General features: G+C 39.4%; 1 protein-coding gene across 1 annotated transcript; it reads right to left on the bottom strand.

Annotated features, from left to right (window-relative positions):
• Positions 1–8,582: 8,582 nt before the first annotated feature.
• Positions 8,583–10,880, bottom strand: LOC110684894 (stress response protein NST1-like). The gene is made up of 7 exons (XM_021861332.1): positions 10,704–10,880; positions 10,051–10,127; positions 9,907–9,961; positions 9,613–9,676; positions 9,176–9,468; positions 8,856–9,047; positions 8,583–8,672 (listed from the first exon to the last, which is right to left on the bottom strand). Exons 1-7 carry the CDS (start codon positions 10,878–10,880, stop codon positions 8,583–8,585), a joined length of 948 nt encoding a protein of 315 aa, XP_021717024.1.
• Positions 10,881–11,558: the final 678 nt, after the last annotated feature.

Here is an 11,558-nt window from a genome sequence, read left to right as displayed (position 1 = left end):
TTCTTAGTTTTTTTAGAGAAAGAAGTGAGAAAAATCAAAAAAAGATTGGAGTTTTTGAAAATTGTTTGATGACAAAAGCAATTGGAAGAAAGATTCATCAATTAATGAGAATTTCTCATCTTCTCTCCTCTTATTTATTGCTTTTATTTGTTACCTTTATTTACTTATTTAATTAATTTAAACTTGTTCTTTAGCTTGTTATTTACTTGTTAATCTTTGCTTATTTCTTGTTTATTTGTCCTTAATGCTTAGTTTGATTTCTTATTTTGCTAGTTTCTTTTGAAATTTCATGTTCTACTTTGATATGTTAGGCCAGGTTTTTAATCTAGAGAAGGGGATGAAAGTAATATTGATGTTTATAATCTATTAATTGTGTTTAGATTGTAATTAATGTTTAATTTGTGGATATGGATGATGACTTTATTGCTTAGGGTCAATCTAGCTAATTGCCCCTTTGATGTTTCTCATGCTCTTAATTAATTATACGGAAGTGTGTTGATTGAGGGTATAAATTCATCCATGTTTAGACTACTTTAATTGTGCGGGTTTGAATTAAATTAGTCGAGTTAATCAACATGTTTGATTGTATAGAAGTGAGTTGAATGTGTTAATTTCTCCTAATTAAGCTCTTGACCATTTATGCACTTTTGGTTGTTTGGATTCATCAATATGCCTCAATTCTCCTACCCCTAGTGCTTTTTATTACTTGATTTTATTCATCTTGTTTTGTTTAATCTTCATTCTCTTTCAATTTTACATGTGACTTAGTTGTTTAATTAACTCAAATTTATGCCCAAAGTCCTTGTGGTTCGACTCCGAAACTTGCCCATAGACTCGTTTAGAGGTTAGTTTAGGAACTATAAATAATATTTGATAAGGAGGAGATAGTTAACGACCTATAGTCCAACCTACTTATAAAAAATCGTCCAAGTCAGCCCATAGACCATGGACGATACTGAACATCAGGGCGCCGAATAAGTCAAGAACTCGTGACGAAACCAAGGGAAATAACAGTAAGAGCATCCTTACGTCAAGAATAGCAGCTCTGACAATAGCTGCGGAAGTCAGACCGGCGCGGCGGTCCTGCCAGCTGGTAGCAATCGGAAGCCCTTTAGCTCGAGGCCTCGCCGGAGCCAGCGAAGGGAAATACTCATAGAGCCAGATCTGCGAGAATTCAAAAGATCTAAGAATCACTAAACATCAAAGAATGAGATTGAAATCACAATACCAGAGGAAGATTTACCTCTACGACCTTCCAAAGGCCGGAAACAAATATCTCTGTCCTGCAATCCCACTGACGACACGCCGACCGCAAACCTAAGAGTACATCTGCATAGCAAAGGCTGGCCTAGTCATATGTGCCGACCTGCTGAAGGTCACGCAATGCAGAAAGGTAGTGTAGCATAGCACGACTTCCCCTGTCAGGAGAAAAGGTCCCCGACAGGAGAAGAAGAACAAAGATGCGGCCCCGCTGCTCCGGGAAAGTCACATCATCATCAAAAGCCTCTACAAGTAGTGTTCTGCAATTATCTCATGCTCGAATCCATCCTCCAAGCCTTGGCAGCAGCCTTGTTTGTAATAGGACCCAACAGCTCTGCGGTCTTGGGAGAGGCCAAACTGTACATCTCATTTGCAGGAATTGGGGACGGCCGGAACTCGAGCCCACTAATGATAAAAAAAAGTCGAGAGGGGTGATAGTGATCTCACCCCATGGAAAATGGAACGTGCTCGTGGTATCCTAGAAGAACTTTAGGATACCTCGAACAATGCGACGACTCTCCTAGAAAGGATGGATAGCCGCAGCAACTAGAAGAAGGAGAGCCAACTCGCAAGACTCCTTAAGAACATTCACGGCCTCATTCCCCATGATATGATGGCGGTAGACGGACAAAATGGTATCGTTGCCTGAGCCGTGGAAACGTACATGTTCCTGAGTAAATCCTTGCCGAACGCGCTTGGAAATGTGGTAAACCAGCTGAAAAGCCAGGGTGTGCTCATCCCACTCAGGGAGAGACCACTTCCAACTAGTAGAAGCACCGTCACTGTCTCCTACGGGCTCGTCCTCACGGTGAGACAAGCGCGAGTGTGAACCAGATCCTCAACCTTGAGCCATACTATTTATTGTTGACACAAAAACAGTAAATTAAGGGTTCTATAGTATCTAAGTTCGCCTAGCCACATGGTACTATGTTTGTTAAAATGGAGTACAAAAATGCAAAAACAGAGCATGATTTTGATAAGCACAATAACGAAAATTTTGAGCACCAAATTGCTTGCATTTTTATGACAGATATTGCAACAAATTAGGCACAAAGAGAAAGCAAAATAATGAAGAATAGGCCACATTGTATTCACAAACCTAGAGTGTTTAACAATGGCAAAATGCTCGTTTCTTCACCAAATCAAGCAATTCTAGTCCCAAATTACACACAAAGTAATACACAAACATATACAAGCAATTTCATGGTAAGAGAATCAACAAAAGTCGAGCAAATAGCATGAGCATTTTCGGATTTCCCAAAGAAACCGCAGAGAATATGCTCAAAATTCTCCAAAAACAAGAAGAGTTTGAGCAAAACTTACATATATTGGTAAATTAGAGAGAAAATGCATCAATTTGAGACAAATTTGAGTTGATTCGGTTGAGAAACGAGTAAGAATGAGCAAGTTGAAGTTCCAAAGCGTGACAAAGCGAAAAACAGCAGCCGGAAAAATGAGGAAGAAAAAGAGTTTAAATTCAAATAAATGCGAATTCATCGCGGCGCAATAGACCTGTGGTCGCGCGATGGTTCTAGTTCCTCCTGCATCAGCATTTTAGGGCCCCACAAATTAGTTTGGTGGTCCATATTTATCCGTTTGAGGTTTTTTGACACACCATTAAGCCTTAGAGCCTCATAATGAGCAATTGATTAACGTTTGATTAGTAATCGGCCTGACTACGATTTCTATTGATGATCGGCCTGATGACGGTCACTTTATTGATAGAAGCCTAAGATTGGCTAAGCATATTTGAGTCCGCCTAAGAATTGATGGACTATATTGATTAAGTATTGATTAAACATAATTACAAAAATTCCTAAGATTGAAAGATTTCTACGGAAATCAATTTGAAGCTCGGAAAAATCTTGAGATGAGGTTTTTTTACGGTAGATTTTCCCAAGCTGGAGAGGCTATCACTTTCGAGGTGAAGACGAGAAGATTTGAGAAGAAGACTCGAGAAGAGGTAGTCTTCGACAACTTTTTCTAAGACTGAGAAGGTTTTCATTTGATTTGAGAGGACGGTTCATGATGAAGCGGTCTTCGATAGCTTTCTCTACGATTGTGGAGATTATCATTTGATTTAAGAAGATGGTTCATGATGAAGCGGTCTTCGATAGCTTTAGCTATGATTTTGGAGGTTATCATTTGATTTGAGAAGACGGTTCGTGATGAAACAGTCTTCGATAGCTTTCTGTATGATTGTTGAGGTTATCATTTAATTTGAGAAGATGTCTTGTGATGTAGCGGTCTTTGATGGCTTTCGCTAAGATTGTGGAGGTTATCACCTAATTTGAGAAGATGGCTCGTGATGTAGCGGTCTTCGACGACTTTTGCTATGATTGTGGGGGTTGTCACCTAATTTGAGAAGATGGCTCGTGATGTAGCGGTCTTTGACAAGTTTCGCTATGATTGTGGAGGTTTCCACCCGATTTGAGAAGATGGCTCGTGATGTAGCGGTCTTCGACGACTTTTGCTATGATTGTGGAGGTTGTCACTTTGATTTGAGAAGTTTGTCACGTGATGCGGCAATCTTCGACAACATTCACTAAGATTGTGGAGGTTGTAAAACAAAATAAATTAGATCTAATGTGATGTCACCTAGAGGCGTGTACCCGACGGTGCAAGATACGTGTTTTCTAACTCCTTTATGTGTAGAATTAACGCTTTTCTGCAGGTATCGACGTTAAAAAGAATTATTTAGGGTCGCTGAACGTTCTGAATTATTCTCCGTCCCTATCAATCTACTTTGACTTTTGTTTTCAAAACTTACGTTTCTCCAAACTCAGCCAAAGTGGGGGCTTCTATAGATACCTGATTGTGTTTTCCCAAAACCAAACCCAGTGATGAGTACCTTAAAAGGAATGGTGTCCTTCCAAAAAGTGTATTATTTTGATAGAGGGTTCAGAATTATTACAGAGCTAATTCTTCAGTAAGGTCAAGTGATCGAAATGCCTAGGTGGAGGCCGCTTCCGATAAATAATATTAAGGTATAATTAATATTACAGCTTAATTTTAACTGAACCCTTCGGGTCGAACCCAATCGAACAACTGATCCGAGACAACGAATCAATCCGAAGGATTTAATGAGTCATCGGAGTTTTACGAATACCGACGTCGGATATCGAGCCAAGGGCGTCGAGACTGAGCATCGCAAAATCACAAGCAACAAGTGCAAGCATAGCCGTAGCACCACATTGGTCTAGCCATGTGGATGCTAGGCTAGCCCGAGCTAGCATGCACCTAGCATAGCTAGGCGCAAGCCTAGACACACTAGGTGTGCTAGGCACACCATCGCTAGCAGTAGGTGCTAGCATGCGTGCATGCCTAGCATGGCAGCACCATCGCTAGCACCAAGTGCTGGCATGCGTGCATGCCTTGCATCGCAGCAGCATGCGTGCTAGCTTGCGTGCGTGCCTTCGCATGGCAGCACCAAGCAGCACGCTGTGCTCCGCAATGCACATGTGCATGGCCTAGGCGCCAGCACAATGCTAGCCAACGCCTAGCGACCAGCAGCCAAGCATGCATATGCGACTGTCGTGGCCAGCAACTTGCGAGGCAATACCCAGCATGCATGGCTCGCTAGCAGACGCATGCTGGCCTTGTGTATGTGTGTGCGTTGGCTAGGCAGCACCGCCAAGCGCCCAGCAAGCAGCAGCAGCGAGGGCCTCGCCCAGTACAGCAGCATGCGTGGCTCGCTAGCAGCACGCATGTGCTGGCTGGGGGGCTGGTGCGTGCTAGTTGTGCATGCTGGTGTGCTAGCTGGCAGCCAGCCCAGCTACTTTGCTTGAGGCGGTTTGAGGAGAGTAGGGACCAAGGCTTAGAGCCATGCCTTGGGGAGCAAGACAATGGTCCCCCCCCCCCCAAGGGACATGGTGCTCACCTAACTCTCTCTACCCTTTTGCCACTTCTTGCATGGTGATTGCTTTTGATTAATTATTTAATTTAGAATTATATACATTACCAAAATTTTACATGATCCCACATTGATCATGAAATGGGATTCAAGTTCCCATTCTGTATAAATACCCACTTGATTAGGATTTTGAGAACACACACTTGAGTGGAGCTATAAAGGCATCTTCATTATTTCTCCAAGCTTTGACTTAAAATAAATTTGGTTATAGAGTCGACTTAAATATTAAAAATGTTTGTAGAGCTAGATAAAAAAATTACTCTCCCATCTCTTCTGTTTTTTTTTTTATTTTTTATTTTTTTTCACTGTGAAAATTTTCTCTTGAATTAAACATTTATGATTATTTTTAAATTGTAATTATTACTTCCTCCGTTGCTTGTTTTTTAAGACATACTTCATCCATATCTTAATAGTTCTGCATGAACTGACTTTACATGTTTGTCAATACCTAAGTTTGACCCTTAATATCTTTAACTACATTACATTAAAACTTGAGATGTGTTAATTTTTATATGTGGCTTGTCACACCGTGTGGCCAGAGTTAATCGAATTACTCGATCAGTGGTTACTCGAATTACTCGGTCATGGTTTACTTGAGGGATTCGGTCAGGAGTTACTCGGTTAGAGGTTATTCGAAGGGTTACTCATTCAGGGGTTACTCGAGTTACTCGATCAAGAGTTACTTGACGCGTTACTTGACGAAGAAACTCGAGTAACTTCTGATTGAGTGAGTAACTCAAGTAACCGCGGCTGCTTGGTGTGGCCAGGCCCACAGAAAAATTTCCCATTGAGATGAACTCAACACATGATTGGCCTCCTCATTTTCTCGGATGTGCCCTGAGATAGTGAGATAGCCTCGGGAAAATCCTCTAATATGGGCATACAGCCTTGTGTGAAGGTGGGGGTTCAAGTGGATGACATGAGATTTATCACCTTAACAGCCTTGTATCTAAAATGCTTCTTTTGAGTCTTTCTACATGTCTGTCTTGATTCTTGAGGGCAATCTGTAAATCAAACTGGAGTAAGACATTGTTTGCACCAATGTCAATTGGAATTATTCACATTGTTTCTGATAGCTACTTTCCACTTTAGTTTTATGTATGTGAAACCAAAGTCTTCTTCCAGGTCCTCAAATTGGAACTCTGAGGCAGGCATGAAGCTGGTTATGACGCATTCATGACCGGGTGTGTCTTTGCTCAAGCTTGCAGTCATCTGGGTGTTGATTTCTCTTCTGAGAAGGTAATAAACAGTGAGAATCTTCAAAAAATATGTCAACCAGCTTTATCTCAGTTGGAGTTAGGGAGATGTAATCAATCTAAGCACTGGTGATGTGAATGAAATTCGCGTTTGTTAAAAGGAGGTTTCTCAACATTATGCATCCTAGCATCGTATACAGTCAGTTGCTTGCATCTGTAACTGGGATGAAACTGCAGTATTTGTTCAGTTTAGTACGGCAGACTTGGCTGCTAGCTTCCTCGCCTTATCAAAGGAATGTTTTGAAACAAGGGATGATTCCATCTCTGTCCTACATCCTTTATTAAAGTTGTTGTCTAATCCGAATGTTTTTGATAAGATTTTGTACTCTCCCGATTCTGAAGCCAACCGAGAGTTGAAAGTCACAAGTGCTTGTAATTCATAGGCCATTCAGTGTAACCGTTCGAATCTTAGCAAATTGATTAGATTTCTGAAATTCTTACTTGATAGTAAAACATACCCCTGTATCATTTCAGTGTAAGACATCTTGGAAAATAATATAGGGAAATTTTGATGGTTCTATATTGATATGTCTGTGACCTGACTTTCAATTTTTAGTCTTTTTCAGTAAATCATTCATGCAATTTGGTATTTTTCAGATGGATTTTGTGGCTAAATTTGTCCATCGTAAAAACCATCAGTTGTTGCAGGAAAAGTAAGCAAAAGTATAAAACAGCTGAAGTACCAGAAAAGTAGGCAAAGAGGATGCAGACACGCAGTAAAATAAATTAGCTAATTCATATTAATATTAAAATCATAACCAAAGTCCAATGGTACTAAATTAACATTTACAAGTTGCTAATCGTGGTACATAATACTCGATGTAACCTTGAAATTACATGCCTCTATTGCTGCAGATTTATGCTGTTTGAGAAGAAAAATAAATTAAAAAATCAATTTTATGATTAATTCCTACAACAAACGCACAATAATCTCTATTCTATACCCGTCCATCCAAACAATCTTAGATGACTGGCAATATTCTCTATTCTAATCCAGCAAGAACATCAGGAGTCATAATCAGGCTGGTGAAAGATTAAAAATGCCTAGGACTTTGATCGAAAATGTGAGCATTAGTTGCTTAAGTTAATGTCTTCCTCCGGAATATGTAATAACCTCCTTCAACTCTTCAAATCTAATATAATACATACACCAGTGCCCTAGTGGACTCCGGCAATCAATCCTAACTTAGGTTTAAGCATACTAAGATATACTAAAGGGTCGTTAAAAAGTTACCAGTGTAAAATTTCAGACATATATACAGCTATAATCTGAGTCTCTTAATGCATTTATGAGTGCAAGAGGTCTTCTTTCAGCTCATGAGTTGAGACAGCAATGTACATTGTCCATCAAAAATCTGCAGAACCGAACAAGTGGTTTAAGTATAACTCATAGCAGCACGATAAGAACGTTAAGCAAAGGCTTCTACAGTCTAGAGTTGCAATTCGTACTTGGATAAAGCTAATTGATCAGGATTATTAACAGGGCCTGAGAGGAGAAGGATGATTTACCTGCTCGCAAACCAAAAGCAAATCCTCTGCCAACTCTCTTCTCGTATAAACATGGATTCTCCCTTCTATTTCTGTGGTAATCTTCTGGGCAAAAGAACTAGTAGAGGAAAATAGAATTTGCAAGTGCGTGAAATAACTCAATTTAACGAGGTATATAATAATTAGGCATTCAGGTATATAAAAAACAAAAAGTTACCTTAGCTTCCTCCAAGCTACAAAAGCCTCCAGGAGGTAAAATTACATCTGGATCTACATGTTGCAAGGACGACAAAGCCAATGATACGCAGCTTTTACTGCAGACAACAAGCCACAGCTCAAGAATCAGAATTATAGTTGATTTGACAACTGAACATATCATAATAGCAGATATGTGAAATGTAACAAGACTAACAACTACCACAGGTCCATATATTGACCAAATCAAGACCCAATCTGCAGCAGATTAACCACCCATATATTGATTCCCCCCATATATTGATACCTCAAACATTAAGAAAGAGGAACCAAAAAGCTTACAGTGTAGAAAAACCAATTTCAAGGTACGAAACTGAGATACAAACCTGGTCCATGTAGGCACAAATTTCTTGTTTGGTATTCTATCCACTTCTTCCTCTTTATCATCTGAGCACTGCTATGGTGATATATCATGACTGTGGTGCACTGGTTCGATGAGTTGGCTTGTCTTTTTTGTCAACATTAGGAGTTAAATTTTCAGCCACGTCAACGGCACCTACCTGCAAGGACCATCACAGCTATAAAATAAGGGAAATTTCACCACAAACCAAGGCGTCTGAAAAGCAAATGAGCCAAATATTTTTCTACATATATAGCCAGAAAAATATGGTACTCATCAGAAAAATGATGATGCGTCAAAAGCAATTATAACAGTTCACTTTGCAACAGAAAAATGATTTAACCTTTCCAGCAGCAGAGGATCCCGTTGACATCTTGTGATCAATTAAGGTTGAAAGTCCAACTTCAGCTTCTCTTCTATCACTTCCAACAACCAAATCATTCACTGGCTTCTCTGAATCTTCTCCTTCATATCCTATGTCAAGTTGTTTTTCTGATTTCTCAATAAAATGCTTTCTCTGATGAGCTCTTTCTTCCTATAATGATCACAATATTTAAGCCAACAATAACAGACGAATAATGCTTGACACTGTATACAAAGACAAGGCCACACCTCTGGTGCACATTTCGATTCCTCTTTCCAAGCTTGAAGTTTATCCTATGCTTGCTTATGCTGCAACCGTGCTTCCTCAATACGGTGTTTTCTCCTTTCCTTTTCTTTCTTTTCTTCTTCTTCTCTCTGCCTTTTCTTAGCTGCATTTCCAGCCTCTCTTTTCTTTCTTTGTTCCTCTTTAAGTTTTCTTTTTAGTTCCATTTCCTTCATATTTTTTTGCTCCACTCTTGCTCGTTCAAGATTCATTGCCTCTTTCTTCTGATTGCGTTCATTTTCTTTTATTTCAGCAGCACGTTTGGCAGCTTCAGCAGCTTGGAGAGCCTTAACTTTTACATCTCTCTTTTCTGCACATCAATACAAACAGTCCATGAGCTTTGATAATAGCAAATAGCCTACGTAAGAATGCTTTAAGTTCAATACACTTTTCAGAACTTAGATCCAAAAGCATATAAATGCACAAAGCAGAAAAGAATGATTCATAATAGCACCAAACTCCTTAATTGCACAATCAGCTGTAAGATATAGACCAGAACTACTCGCCTCTGGTAAAAACTTTCAGAAGGATGAAGGTATGAATTAAAAAAATAGAATAAGGACGATGACATGAAGACGGATAGGGATTAATACCATAAACTAATTCTCAGCAGATATGCAATAAGAATAAGGAGTAGAACTCCAATAAATTATAAACGGCAGTAGATGTATTACCAGGAAGAACTCCAATAAATAACTTAAATTCATGCACTCTCTGTTGAGTGTGATCCAAAGCCATTTTAGTATACAGTGTCACTGTCAACCAGATTTTGATCATTCACCAATCCACCAGACACCCTTCCACTGCAAGTCACAGCACTTAATGCATTTGGTTTCACTATTCTATCCTGAGTCCAAAAAACTGATGGTTCTGCAATTATGATTCGATTCACCTTGAGACATCAGATTTTGAAGATCTTTGGTGTTTATAAGTGGAGGACATGTCAATTCTCCCTAAGCTAGCTTTATCCTGCCACATAAACATTAACGGAATAATGGATTAATAGCATAACAAAGTAAAATTAAAATTGACAAAATATCAACTATATTGTAGTGATAGAGGCAATTACTACGTACTCCATCCTAAAATATCAATTAAATATCAATGCATCACTTTAGAATACTAGCACAATAGTATTTGTTAATTTTCAACACCAATTAACATGGATGTATTTATTTCAACCAGAACTGGGAAAAACAATAACGCAGTTAAAAAAAACTGGAATGCTGCGATATCTCAAACTGGAATGTGCGATATCTCAAACATGCTGGGAAAAACAATAACGCAGTTAAAAAAGAACATGTTTTTGGCATGAATAGCGAATAATTTTTTTAAAAACCGTTAAATTTAATGGTTCCTTTGACGGCTGGTGGTGAAAAACATTTTTTTGATTTTTAGTTGGTGGTAAAATAAAAATTTTAAAAATTTGATGGTTAAAACCAATTTCGTGTTTTTTTCTTGGTGGTAAAAGTCAAAAAAACTAAATTACTATCTCATATTAGAAGGCTAGCAATATATAGCATGGGTGAAGGCGTGAAGCAGCACCTTTCTACAATCCACCTGAGGAGTCAGCACATCTTCCTTACTCGGTAAAGAGGGAACACTCTGATCAGTCTCTTTAACAAGGATAGCACAGTCTGAGAGAGCAGCGCCTAGATTATGAAAATTCGACGGTTTCTGAGACATAAAATGTATGTTTTCTTTCTCGCTCCAAGAAGACATATTTGATTTGCTTTCACTGATAGCTTTGTAGGAATTCATCCTCAAAGCTGGGCTGGAAGATTTTGTTCCGGGTGAGCTCCGGTAAGTTGAGTCTTGGGATCCATAAAGGTTTATCGGCTAATTAAATACGTGCACAATCAAGGCAAATTAACTAACCCGGGCGATTATCCGAGGATAACCGCTCCGACGCTAAAGTCATCAAATTTGATGAGAAGAATAAGAGAAGAGATGAGAGAGTGTTAGAGAGAGAGAGAGAGTGTTTAGAGAGAGGGAGAGAGTTAGAGAGATAAAGATCGTACCTTAATAATGAATTACGCTTAGGTATTTATAGGAAAACAACCAAGCTGGTGCCACCTATCGATATAGGTGGCAAGTTGATTTTTTAGGCAACAGGTGCCTACGTGGTCGAAAGCAGCTCTCCACGTCGTCGTGATTAAGGTCGTTATGGAGAGTAAGCCGGTATGCGTAATAATGGATAACTAAAAGCGTAACGTATTTTAGTGGACAAACCCTAACGGTGTCGGCACTACCCTGTCCAACTAGCCCCCCAAGTGAAGACGTCTGTGTAAATGACGTTCTCGCTTGTCACATGTTTTAAAGCGGATAATGCCTACATTAAGCAGAGGAGATGAAAAACTCCGACTTGCCCCCAAAGTGAGCAAATTAAGAGTATCGATT

This window comes from Chenopodium quinoa, unplaced genomic scaffold, assembly GCF_001683475.1.
Source record: "Chenopodium quinoa cultivar QQ74 unplaced genomic scaffold, ASM168347v1, whole genome shotgun sequence".
NCBI lineage: Eukaryota > Viridiplantae > Streptophyta > Magnoliopsida > Caryophyllales > Amaranthaceae > Chenopodium > Chenopodium quinoa.
The sequence above is the reverse complement of the archived record's forward strand: the minus strand, read 5'-3'. Positions and strand labels throughout refer to the sequence as shown.

Excerpts from the sequence above, each read along its gene's own strand:
- LOC110684894 (XM_021861332.1), bottom strand. The coding sequence starts at position 10,880 with ATGTCTTCTTGGAGCGAGAAAGAAAACATACATTTTATGTCTCAGAAA. Across the intron at positions 9,677-9,906 it reads ATCTGGTTGACAGTGACACT|TTTTTACCAGAGGCGAGTAG; the intron begins GTATACTAAAAT and ends TCCTTCTGAAAG. Across the intron at positions 9,469-9,612 it reads TTGTGCAATTAAGGAGTTTG|AAAAGAGAGATGTAAAAGTT; the intron begins GTGCTATTATGA and ends ATTGATGTGCAG.